The 13,635-nt window shown below is 43.3% G+C and overlaps 1 protein-coding gene across 2 annotated transcripts in view; it reads right to left on the bottom strand.

The window, feature by feature from the left end:
- Window positions 1-923: 923 nt before the first annotated feature.
- frmd5a (FERM domain containing 5a) overlaps window positions 924-13,635 on the bottom strand; it is a gene marked incomplete at its 5' end in the record, with an annotated part of 49,501 nt that continues 36,789 nt past the window's right edge. For both annotated transcript variants that reach the window (XM_079271920.1, XM_079271921.1), the window contains 10 exons: window positions 924-5,113; window positions 8,507-8,613; window positions 8,820-8,888; window positions 9,800-9,874; window positions 10,805-10,896; window positions 11,011-11,074; window positions 11,690-11,778; window positions 11,949-12,036; window positions 12,950-13,073; window positions 13,391-13,488. In XM_079271920.1, the coding sequence (XP_079128046.1) occupies window positions 4,536-5,113; window positions 8,507-8,613; window positions 8,820-8,888; window positions 9,800-9,874; window positions 10,805-10,896; window positions 11,011-11,074; window positions 11,690-11,778; window positions 11,949-12,036; window positions 12,950-13,073; window positions 13,391-13,488 (1,384 nt within the window). In that variant the 3' untranslated portion in view covers window positions 924-4,535. The remainder of the gene's footprint in view (window positions 5,114-8,506; window positions 8,614-8,819; window positions 8,889-9,799; window positions 9,875-10,804; window positions 10,897-11,010; window positions 11,075-11,689; window positions 11,779-11,948; window positions 12,037-12,949; window positions 13,074-13,390; window positions 13,489-13,635) is intronic.

Raw genomic sequence — 13,635 nt, 5'->3', positions numbered from 1 at the left:
TACAGTACAAACATGGGTTCGGAATTGATCAGACTGAACAAGAACTGGATTTGGCACATGGATTTATATATATATATATATATATATATTTACTTTACATAATGTAATTAAACAACAATCTCCAATCCCAGGATAAAGATGCAGACTACAAAACACACCACCAGACATGGTTATGCACACACACTTATTGACGTGTATGTGCAACTGTGTGAGGGACATAGAGCAAGTCAAGATGCCTTCGGTTATGACTACTTTCATCTATCAATCCCGCAGTTCTACATGCAGCATCCTCATTCATGTGGGTTTTTGGCCAGGAAGGAAATTTAGGTAAAGCAACTTTAGGTAATTTAGGTAAAGCAACGTGTATAAATCACTTGATTACGATCATCAAAACTGATTATGTAGTTATTTGTTATCACATAGTTAAAACATAGAGTAGACTAAATAACAAGAACACCCCACAGAAAAGTTCCGTAAGAAAACACAACGTACGACGTTAGAAGTGACCCCGATTGTGTCTTTGCCACCGCCTTAATACTATTTTTTTATTTAAGTTTCACAAATGTAGGATTTGTTGCTTGGTTGTTACTGTACATGCTACCACGTGGGTGTTTCTGTTATTGAGTCCATCCCCTGTGTATCGGTGCTTCAACTTCCAATGCACCACATTGTATTTGCATGACTGTACCTTCACTGCTGCTTTTCAGGGACGGACCAGCTGTTTCTGATTTGTAAACCATGGATGGCAATGACACTCGTTCATCAAAAGTCACACATCAGGGCCAAAACCGCAGCAATCTCCCATGAAGTAAAGTAACTTAAATATGTAAACAGGACACGGCAACTGAAATGTAACATTAAAGTCAGGTTTGTCACAGGAAACCCTCAAAGGATTAAGACATTAAGACTTCAGGCGGCCCAGTGTGCATTACAAAATGTTTAAGACAGATGAACACTGTTTTTCCCTCTTGGCCTGGGAGATTTAAGGATGGAGTAGTCTGTAGTACAGTTGTTAGGGATGTCGAGTCTTTTGTTCTCCGTTCTTTCATCTTTGTCACTTTGGTTAACTGCAGAGTTAGGATCCAGGCACAAGGAACAATCTGTCACTTAACAATGAAACAGCAAAGAGAACAGCAGAACAAACATCCACACGAGACGTCTCTAAGGAAAAACGGGTTTTCATAAAATGTTATCAATGAATGCAACAGTGACTCAGTGTCTCATTGGGCACGTCATTGTTAGACATGAATTAACAATTTGGTAAGTGGTTTACAGAAACAGGACATATTTCACTTACTCTTTGTTGGTTTTTCATAAATCACATCTTTTTGCTCTTACAACTGATTATTGCTCCTTGAATAACGCTGACTTTTTCCTCTTTTTTTAAATTGTTGCATGTTCAGAGAGACCACTGAAGCTACATAGCGCTCATAGATGTGCGAGAAACGCCTTTAGAATGTGTCCTGCTAACCAGTCAGCCTGGCTGGACAGGTCTGTCACGTTGACCTTTATGTCAGTAAAGAAGTAATAAATATAAAGTATGAATATGCACACACAACACAAGTCAACCCGTTCACCCTGCTCCACCCCGTTAGGAAATGTGCTTCATCTTTGCTATTTATTGGATGTATCCAAGTTACAAATTATTACTTGACATAAATAAGCCCCTACACTGTATGTAGGACAGGTTTATTGCCAACATAGCTCTAATGATGTGATATTTCCTCTGGCATCATGCTGGGACATGTTAGTGTTGCTCCCTCCACCACGGATAATTGAAGGATAATGAGCTGCAGGAGTGGATCCAGCCACAACGCCGAAGTGCGTGCTACTCTGTGGTCAGGACTACAATTTAGCCAAGGAGTGACGCGCTCGGATTACACAGACGCAAACAAAGAAGGCCGTCAGTGGAGCAGGTGCTGGTCAAACAGCAGGCTAAAAACAAGCAACCCTGTACAGCCATTAGAGTGATGAGTCACTGAAGGCCTTCCTTTTCCAAATGGTTTCATTAATCCCACTTTCTGAGAACCTTTCAGAGGCCTTTGACATCCCTCAAGTCTTCTCTATCTTTCTTTTTTCCTTCCTCCAAGTCCTTCTTGCCTTTCAGCATCACTCCTCTCGGTCTAAACCTTCACAGCTACCACCTTGAATCTTGTCTCCATTCCTACATACAGACACAGTAACACCTTGGGGCAGGAGGTAGACACGCAATACAAAAAACTGATTTTACCCAGAATCCAGCAGCCGTGGCAGTTATTGCTTCCTGGAGCTGTGAGGCTGAAGAGTCTAGAACCTGACCGACACATCTATATTATTATGTTATTATATTATTTGTCAATGTCGGCTTGTCACCGGTATATTGGGATCTGCTTTTATTTTGGCTGATAATTAAGGGAAGGAAGTAACTATCGTACATAATTTAGAAAAAATGTATGCAAGGTACCTCAGAAAATGTCATCATTCCATCCTGCAGTTTGTCGAGCAGACTTCCACCAAATACTTTGTGTTTCCGGTCTCATTTAATTGTTTATTCTTAATTTACTACTAACCAAATGTTTTGTTTATTTTCATTATCTATTAATCTGCCCATTATTTTCTAGACTGATTAATTATTACATTAAAAAAATAATAATAATATTTTTACATCCAACAGTCCCAAACCCAAAAATATTTAATTTACAATGAGAAACAGCAGAGATCTGAAAAATATTTTGGAAGAGCTGAAACCAGAAAGTTGACCAGAAAATCTTTTCTTGAAATATGGCAATATGGACGATCAAAATATCTGCCATTTCCGTCAGTCGTTTCAGCTCTAGTTTTGCTTCCTACTTTTTTAAATGAGTTTCAGTGTGAGGAAAGGTCACAAGTCACAACATGCAGTATCGGTCTGGCTCGCAGTCACCTCTCCAAACTCTTCAAGTAAAATAAGACATGGTAAATGATGAATGAATGGTGAAAATGTGCTTTTGGATTATTTGGTATTTGTGGTGGTATAATGAGATCTTCAGATTCCATGCTGTACAAATACATGTTCATTAAAATGATCATTCAAATTGCACGCACACTGAGGGCTGATTCACTGCTGGTGGAGAGATGATGTGTGATCAGCGTTGAGTGGATCTGGATAAAAACCCTGTTTTTTAGTCCACACAACAACATTTCCATAAATGGCTCTGACCTGACTTGAAACACAGCTCTAAAAAAGGTATAATTTAATCTTCAATAACAAAATAACATTTCAGTTCTGTTAAAATATACATGGAAAACCTGTCAATATATATTAGGAAAAAAACTAATTTGTACAAAAAGTACATCATTATTCTTATTCTAATAATAATATAGTATGTTACATAAACCTAGGAGCAAGGTTGATATTAAACCAAAATGAATCATTAACTTTTCATACAAGGACATTATTGAAATTCATCGAATTTCAACTTGCTGAAAAATGCAAATCAAATGAACAGGAGAAATAACAGAACAACTGAACAAATGAGCACATTCAACAGTACGTAATTATTTAAACCATGAGCATTGCACATCTATCTAGAAACTATCATCTATAGGTGCCAGCAAATCTTTGCTTTTCATGAATATTTCTCTAACCGCATCTGACACTACTGGGTCACATAACACCACGGTTTATTTCACTGTATCCCTAAAATAAATCTTAGAAAAACAACTTTGTTCTTCATCAGTTTACTTTGTACACCAGGGTATACTTAAGCTAATTGTGTCTTTAAACAATCCACAAAATTCAGTCATCAACATCTTCTAAAAAAAGGCCTTTTGTAATCTGCTCTCTGTTTCATAAACCTTCACCATTAGTCCCTTCAAACTGTTCTGTTTGTTTTCCTGCTGAGGTGAATATGCTGTTGTGCTGTGTCTCGTTGACTTCTGATGGGGATGAACCAATATCAAAAGATATTATCCTACTTTGCCTCATATATACTTCACAGCAAAGGGCCTATTACCTCTAACATAACTCACTTCCATCTTTATTTTAAAGACAAATCAACTTCCTCGAGTGCTGCTCTTCTGTTCTCATTTCCTGATGCAAACACATGTTTAAAAGCAATAAATAATAATGAAGGCAACTTTCAACCATTGCAATGAAATCTTCTGTTCTTTAAAAATAAACTGTATGAACTTCTTCAGTTCTTTGATTTCAGTTTGAATTTTTTTCCTTTGTGTTATTTGAAAAAATAAAATACCTGAAATGAGTTGAAATAAATAAAAAAAAAATGAATAAAAAAGGTGTCCTCTGGCTTTGTAGAAAAAAGAAAAGAAGCGAAACGAGGAGGTGGTTGGGTGGGTAGGGGGGTTAACTCAAAGTGGAGAAGGGGAGGAGAGATCCTGGCCCGGTGTTACCAGGAGTGGTACGTCAGCAACAGTACGTCAAGCTGACTGTCTGCAGGAGGATGATGAGAGAAGCAGGGTTCATGTTGGGACGAGGCTGCCCTCCATCACTCCGGAGTCCTAACCGTCATCTCAGACCCCCGAACGGGCTTACGAACTCTACCACCTCTACGACCTCACTCTCCCTTGTTAATGAGCAACCCGCCCACCCAGCGGAGCTTGCAGGCAAACCACCGCCTGAGGGGACAAAAGTATTCGAAATGGAACTGCTGAAATTCGGGGGTCTGGCGGATATCACGTAAAAATGCAATGTCAAGCTCTGACTCGGTGAGGATGATGAGGAGGAGGAGCAAGACAAAGAGGAGTCCAATGGTCACAAGGAGCAAACGGAGGACACTTAAGACAAATTTATTCACCTGTTCCACCTCGCTGAGGGCCGTGTCCCCCCCTGCACCCTCCTGCGCACCAAAATCACCCACTTCCCCGCGCATGGGGGTGCCTGCCTCCGACTCCTTCTCCTCCTCAATGCTGCAGGGCGCCCCGTTGACCTGGCGCGAGACGGCCAGCTCCATGCTGTGCTCGGCCACCGGGGTGGGCAGGACGCTGTCAGACGGGCTGTAGGCCTCGTCCGAGATCACCGCAGTCCTCTCGCTGGCATCTGTGGCCTGGCTCCGGGAGCGCGGCATGAAGCATTCCCCGTGGGACACTGAACGCACCGGTGTAGAGTGGGCACTGTCACGCAATGACTCCAGACCTTGTGTGGTGGTTCAGGGAGGAAGAGAAGGAGGGAAACAGACAGGAAGAAAGGAACATTACACACATTTCACAACATGAAAAATAATTACTGACATGATGTGGCCATTCTTAATCTAAACTTGGCCTTCACTGACACAATATACTGCTGTAGCTGCACTTCTAAATGCTGGAAGGTCTATTCTGCCGTTTGTCCAGCAGAGGTCTGTCACAGAGCAGACACACAGTCTCTACCCTGAGAGCAGAAATCTGACCATGCTTTCCCCAGAGTCAGACACAGGCGGGAGTATTGTCATTGCAGAATGCTCCTAAACTGATGTGATGCCTAATAATCATCTTTAATGGAAGAAATCATCATGTTCCACTTGCACTGGACGTGTAGAGCTTATTCAATAAACGCAGTGTACAAACCCATTAAGATGAAGTATACTTTACACCAAGCCTGCTTCCAGATAAAGTTGCACTCTCAGAGCCCCAATCTCCAAACAGACTCTAGAGGTTACAGCACTTTGAATATTAGATTTCTCAATATGTACCGTTGTTTTAAAAGCTCGTGTTAGGATGCTTGATATTCTTCTCAGAGCCTCATGGCTTGAAACACAAATACAAACCACCAGGCTCATTCTTAAATTAGGATTACAATAAGGATATGTTGAGATTTCTTTCTGTCACAACACTGGCATCCTTCGTCCATACTGGCTGAGAGGACGTCCCATTCCAATGCAATTCAAATTGAAGAGATGAGGGACAAAAGCCACAGTCATGGTTCACTGTAAAATGCATCGCAAAAGTTCAGGTGAAGTTAAATAATTATTCAATTCAATTCAGTTTGTTTTGTATAGCCCAAAATCACAAATTTTCCTCAGAGGGCTTTACAATCTGTACACATGTGACATCCTCTGTCCAGGGTCCCTCACGTCGATACAGGAAAAACTCCCTCAAAAAAAACCTTTAACGGGGAGAAAAGAGGAAGAAACCGTAGGGAGAGCAACAGAGGAGGGATCCTTCTCCAAGGATGGACAGAACTGCAAAAGATGTCATGTGTACATGTTATACTCTGTGTATGAGGCTTACCGTCTTTGACGGCATGTGAGTGTTATTTGAAGAAGACTTGAGAGAAAAGCTTTAATGCCTCTGGAAAAAGTATAACCAGCCTGCTTGCATTGGAGTGAGCCATCCAGATAAAATCTTCTATGACAGTATTTGTAATCTGATATTGTGAGAAAAGAAAAAAAAATGTTTATGGATCAACAAAATGTTGTTTGGCTGAATTCATCTAAATGAAATACACCTAACAAATCAAGGTACTCCACAAGATTGATCCTAAAATCATACAGGAATCCAATATTGCCACAAAACAACAATGCTCATTGACTTGCAGCATTGCCAACAGTGGTCTTATGCAACTGTCGATGCTTCAAGGCATGACAGATATTTACTGCTACTGTAAACTCTACTGGTCCTTTTGCAGTACAAGTAACAGAACAGTATGCGAGAGCCTCACTGCAGTGTACATGTCAGTGACGATGAGCTGCGGTTGAGCCTTGCTGACGATATCACATTCTGCAGAGACTCAAAGCGGCAACATTACACCGTCACGATATAAAGGGAAGGGATTCAAATTCAGCTTTCGATGAAGAAGCAAATCATGAAAAGGACTTTTTTGAAAACTGCAGGAAAAGCAGAACCAATTATGTCCAGTGTGTAAGCCTCTGCTGACATGAAACTCCTGTCAAGTGATAAGAAGGAGACATGACGGTTGGGTGAGTGTCAGCAGCCATCTTTACTGAGTGTTGATCTGCCTCAGTTCATCCTGCATTATGCTTATAAAGTGAGGCAGCAAGCAGAAAAAGCACCGCTTTTAATTTGAAGCACTAACTTTTAAAAGAAACGTATACACCAAACACATCAAACCTGTTGAAATACTGTATACTGGTTGGAACCAAACATAGCTGCTTTATAAAGAGTCACAAAGGCACCAAGAAGAAAACCTCCAGGAGGCACAGACAACCACAGGAATGGCGTTGATCCCTCCGTGCCAACATTGCTGAGACGGCGACTGATTTAAAATAGAGAAAGCCATTGGCACGTCCATGTAAAGCACATCCCTGGCTGGCTCTGTGACGTTTACCTGGAGGGATGCTGGGCTGAACGCAGGGCAGCGGAGTGCCAGGTAGAGCGGTGCCGCTGGCAGACTCCTGCTGCCCCATCAGGGCAGGATAAAGGGGCAGGACGCCCAGGGCCTTGCCCAGCATACGAGGCCCCAGGCTCAGCACGCGAACCTTTACATCCCGGTAGCAGTGGTTGATCATACGCAGGTGGACGTTCACCCGGGTAGTGATACGGATCAGACACTTAACCATGGTTGCGGCATGCACGTGTGTATCCCGTCCTTATGGTCCCTGTCCCGGAGTCCAGGCCACAGTCTCGTTGTGTGTGTGTGTTAGGCCGAGGGGTTCTGCCTTCGTTGCGGTTTGCCGAGAGCAGTGTGTGAGGCAAAACGGTGGCTTTCTGCAACAGCGCTACACTCGTCGCCATTGGCCTGGCCTGATTTGGCCCCACCCAGGCTAGTGACATACATGGAGTAGAAGACTCAGGCTATTTTCAGTCAGGGTATTAATACCACTGGAAGACACCCAGTCAGCACACACTGGGGGTGGGAAGCTCATATGGCTCTCTTGAACCCACAGAAGAAGAGCCTCAATATACACAGTACACCTGCCTCTGACCTCCATTTATCTCATACAGTATGAACTTGAAAGGCAGGGTCAAAGGGTCTCACGAGTGGGTTTTAACCACAGCCATGCAGGACATGCAAAGGGAAGTAAGGCCACCTGTTCAGGGCCAATAGCCTGCAGGTGGGTGGAATGAGTGACTCTTGCTGCCACTGTGTTTGCATACCAAACACACAATCACTCAAACACACCCACAGCTCTAAAACTCTCCATTGTTGCATTAAGTGGAGTAGGCTGACTGACGCACACACCTGCAGCATGTCCCACTAGCGCTGTAAGCATGAACTGGGCCAAATGGCTCAAGTTACAGCGTGTGTGTGTGTGTGTGCAGAAGTGTGTTTTCTCATACAAATAGGAGTTCACACAAATAGGACTAATTGCTCCCTGAGCCATTTGAGATTTTATACCAGCCAGTTGTAACGCATCAACCACAATTATATCTGAAGACTCGGGTCGTAACTGCTTCGGAAACGACAAACTACGCGTTTCAGTGGCCCGAGGATGACGTGTAAACAATAACACACTCACTGTGAGGCCTCTACTGAACACAAAATGTCTTGTGAAAACATAAGTTTGCTCTCAGCACTTCCATGGCAGGTAGGTGATTTGTTGCTTGCTTAGGTCTCTTGAAGCTCAGGGGGGTGAAGCTAAGTTCTTACCCTCCATAATAGATATGTGCACAGCTCTCCGACGCGTGCGCGGTACACTGGTGAGGCGAGGCCCGTGGGTGATGGATGGACAACTTCTGCTGGGCACGAGGCCAGCTCTGCAGTGACAAAGAAAAACAACAAAAGGCACAAACGTCACTGCACACAGAAACAGCTACGAGCAGAGGTAACTCATACTGTAGCGAGTAGGTGCTGCTGGTATAAAGACATCTACAGTAGCTTGGTGCCTAAGAAAATGGAAGAAAATTAACTAAAAAAAATCGGATGGAGGACATTCTGACCTCTCCTGAGTTTACAACTCTACCTGTGTATTTCTGGAGGTTCGCGTTTGATTTTGGCACTCTGCTCCATCACCTCTTTTGCCACTCGTCCACTGTTATAAAGCACAGACACGATGCTCAGGATGAGTTACACACACACACACACACACACAGACCCAGGCATCTTGGTGTCACCCAATGCAATGAAAGCCATCACTGCAGTGGAGTACAGTGCATGAGCATCATGATTGCATTAACCCGGTGAATTCAGCTTTGTGTAACTGAATTACCACCAGTCAGACAAAATGCATACACAGACTTGCAGGAAAGAATATCAAAACAATGATCATGGTTTGCCCTTCAACAGTAAACTCAACAGCAAACTGACTGGGCTTGTGATTTCAGTTCATATACAGTCTCCATGTATGAATTACATAATATACCTCAAGTGGTTTTGGTTTGAACAGGTTTTGAGATATCAATATTCTGCCACCACCCAGCAAAGGAAAGTCAATGGAAATTCTTCAGGTTCGTGGATTATCTAGAGAAACCTGAACGGTGTTTCTGCAAACACATGTTACAATTTCATTTTTCAACGCAGAGCAGAAGAAAATTCAATTTACCCCCAGAGGCAAAAATGCAGATGTATATCTCAAAATCTGAGCAAATAAAACAAAACTATCCCATCAAGCTAGATACCACGAAAGATAAGTGAGGCATGCTTTTTGTTTAATCCCTTGGGTGAACTGGTCCTTTAATAAAGGACAATGTCTTGGTCATAGTACAGCTTTTTAGCTCATACAAGGTGATAATGCCTCATGTGATCAGTCCCCTTCATTTTCCCCTCTGTGTCCTCTTGTGAGGTGTCAGTCCTATCCGCCGGGCAGAAGTACGCTGACGTTACAGCACAGAAGGCCAGGAGGCCACGTCTTCCGGGAACACTTCTGTCCGCTTCCAGCCGGGGGGTTTCTGCAGTGTCCTCCCCTCCCTGCCATCAGTCACACTGTCTTGTCGTGTACTCTACCTGAAACGGAAACGGCTGCCCTTGAAGAACAGGTTGCTGCTGGACACCGTGCGAACCTGACTCGACTTCTCAAGCCTGACGGAACAAGAAAAAAAGAGAGAAAAATGAAGCCTACTGCACCGAAAACAAGAAAAACAGGAAAGAAAACCTATTAATATGAACTTTTACAACATAAACAACACCCCACACATTATCGCAATAATATACTCCGAATATGATCTTAGTGTTGAAGCGTGTATGCAATTCTTGCTTTCTGAATCCCAGAACAACGCACAAGCTAGGATCAAATACGCTGCTATTAAATGATGCATGTCCACTCCTCGCAGTGTAGGCATTGCAACCTCAACACGGCTCCATTCAATATGTTTATATTGTCATAGTAAGTGAGACATTAATGTTTCATTTTGCTTTCAAGAGATGTGTGCTTCTCGGAAAGACATCTAGATCACATCTGCTCTTGCCTCTTAGTTCCCCAGACTCCTTATTACGGGAAGAATTTAATAAGTGGGAGGCTGATAAAATATCTTCCACTTCAGAGGCTCATCAGAAGGACACATCATATTAACTCCAATACCTCTGCCCTTCCCCGTGCCCTTCTATTTGCATCTGCCGACCCCCACGCACCCAAAATCACCTGAGGCATCAGCCCGACTCACTACCCCACTGCTCCCTGCTCTCTGAGCCCACAGGCTGCTTCTTTGAATTGCTTTAGTTAGAGAGAACCGAGGGGACCCGCAATATTATTCATGGCTGACACGGGGGAGCTGTGTTTCAGAGGGCGTGGGTGAAGTGCTTGCAGTCTCGTGCCAGCGCACACTCATTCAATAAAAAGGTCGGATGCAACCCACACCTCATTTTCCCGCCGACAAAAACAACCCAGAGGGAAGGGGATTTTAAGGATACCAGCGTACTGTGACGGTACCCTGTACAGCAGGGAACTGAATCACGACAGTGCGGGGAAATCAGAAGAACATTCATATTAAATGAAGAAGTTTGTGGACTCACTTATAGAACGCTTGATTCTCCACTCCGCACTTCCAAAGGTGCTTGCATGCCTCCGGTGTGGGTGCAAAGTACGTCAAGATGATCTTTTTGTCCTGCACGTTTAAAATGACAGAACGTGCAGGGAAATGTAACTTACAGCAGTGCATGTAGATTGTGGTTTTTTTTGTCTTAGTTTTGTCCCCACATCCAAAAAGTCATGCGCTCACCTCGTTCTGATTTGCATATACGTGGAACGTCTTGCCTTCAAACTTCAGTTTGGTCAACTCGTTCCTGTCCAGGCAAAACAGTCACACATACAGAAAGCGGAAACCGAAAGCCACAGCTTCATTAAATATTCACGACAACCACTTAGAGATGACATAAACAGCCACGGTGCTCTGTGTTTGGCTGACAAAACAAAGAACTGATAATATTCCCTGCAGACTGGGAATGGAGAATGAGGGTAACCCGAACGCTAAACAAACAAAGCCAGTACAACAGAGAGTACATCTTCATTACTGGAACAGGAACCTTTTTCAGTTAAAAGCAAACAGACAAAACCCTGAAATGTAAAATAGAAATGCACCATATTGTATACATTTTCAATTCGTCATTAAAGCATCTTGCTGACTCAAATCCGTGGGTGTAAGCTGGTGTAATTAGCCATCTGTGCACATGCTAGCCGCGGGCTCTTGTCACAGGTAGAGGCAGACGGATGAGCTTTGTTGAGTGTGACTGTACAACCAGTTGTAGTGCGCATGCTGTTTTACGTAGAACGCCCTGCATATAGGGCATGCATGTCAAACCAGGTCATATTAAGGCTTGCAGTACAGTGTTTGTCTATTTACATCCAGCTAGTGCGCCGTCTTTGGCTCACATTCGGACAACGTTGCACATTTGACTCACCATTTGAGAAAATGAACCCTCTTGTTTCCCTGAAGCACCACAAAACCAAACGGCGTGAAGGCGAGGAAAGCCGGGTTCGCAGACACATCCTGAGAGAGAACAATTCTGAAATATAACTTGAACGCACACATTTAACATGAATAACACGTAAATGAAGAGACTAGTGTTTTAGCGTGTGGTGTATGTCCCATAAGTTTCAATGTTCATATTGCACAGAACTGTTTACTGTCTAAAAATAGTACAGCAGTGCTTGAAAAACCTTGCATGGATGTGGATCAACACCATATGTCTCCAGCATCTGGGCTTTCTGGAGGAAATTTCGCTCTGATGTTTCAGGTGTCTGTCCACTGAGGGAGAGCAACAACACACCGAGCATCTGTGTCAGTCCACCATAAGCATAAAGAAATGCAACACAAAAGTTTTGAAAGGCCAAAAACACTTCTGACACAAACAAATGAATACATTCATTTAGAGAATGAACGAGGTAGACAGAGGTTATACAGATCAAATGTTAATATAAGACCAGCAGAGGCAAATCAGGATATTTTTAAAGAGCAAGTAATTATCGCCACGTCAACTCTTGTTTCATTCAGGCTGTCAAATCAATGTGAGTATTCAGAGTGAAGCAGAGAGAAGAAACCACGAGTGGGCAGCAGAGTCTCATGGCGTTTGTCGTTCTGCTCTTACTGCATCAAAACTGGACTTGATGTCTTTCTACCTCTATTGTGTCTCACTGTACCTCATTAAAACAGCGACTCATTTACATTAGAAATAATAAATTATTTATATTCGTATAAATATGAATCAGTTGGGGGAGGTGGATGGATCAACGTGTGAAGGAAACCCTTCAGCAGCTCAACTGCTGCCTGAGAGAGTAGTGTGTCTGTGTGTATGTGTGTGTGTGTGTGTGTGTGTGTGTGTGTGTGTGTGTGTGTGTATGGATCCGCTCTGTCTGATCACTTTTATTATTGTGTTCTGCTGCTCTTCCAGTTATAGCTGGGAACCATCACCATTAACGATGATAAAGGGCAGGTTATGAGTTGTTAGAGTGGAGAAGAGAGCGCTTTTCCTCCGCTATTTGCTCAAATAAGCGACAATAATCTATCTGGCCAACCCAATACAAGAAAATGGTGCCACATTACTGCACTTAATTACATAAATGTCAGTGGAAATCTGCTGTTTGATCAGCCTTTATAAGAGCTTGATCTGTAGGTATGTGAAAACAAGAGGTATTGATTGTTTTTATATTTTGGCACTTACATCAGCTCTCTCTTGTGTATGTCTGAAATCCGGCGCTCCAGCTTCTCCGAATGTTTAGGGAAGAACTGGAATTTGGAGCTGTAACCATCAGGATGCTTCCCAGGGTCGTAATTTCCGATCTCAGCTGGAGGGAAGATCAGAAAAAGTGAAATGTTGAAAGATTCACAAACATTCAGGGCACATGAGTTAAAACGATGCCCGCAGCTTCCGGCACAGTGCTGCTTTTGCAGGGTAAACATGGCCAGGATTATTCGTGTTCCTTCATGCCACACTGCACTCCCTCGGATGACCCTGATGCCGATTTCTCTCTGCAAGGAGGAGCTGACCAGGCAGTCCATCAGACCGGCATCAGACCGGTGAGCTACAGGGCATGGTAACACAGAGGTCGCAGGACACAGAGCGAAGCGGCTCAAGTCATTCCCATCCGTCACCTTCCGTTACCTTGAAGGATGTGTGCAGCCAGCATGGCCGCGTCGGAGGTTTTACACAAGAGCCGACCGTGGTAGAGGTCTCTCTTGATTTGCAGGAAGACAAAATATCTAAGAGGAAAGGACAGAAATCACGTCAGACGATCTGACAGGCCTGCTTAAGAGAATACTGATGATATTCACTCAGTCATCCAGTTACACTTCTCAGTGAAATGAAAATAGTAAGGAGGAGGAGCAGCAAAAGAACAAACCTGATAA

This window comes from Melanostigma gelatinosum (genome assembly GCF_949748355.1).
Source record: "Melanostigma gelatinosum genome assembly, chromosome: 1".
In the NCBI taxonomy this organism is placed as follows: domain Eukaryota; kingdom Metazoa; phylum Chordata; class Actinopteri; order Perciformes; family Zoarcidae; genus Melanostigma; species Melanostigma gelatinosum.
Note: the sequence above shows the minus strand (reverse complement) of the source record. Positions and strands in the feature narration are given on the sequence as shown.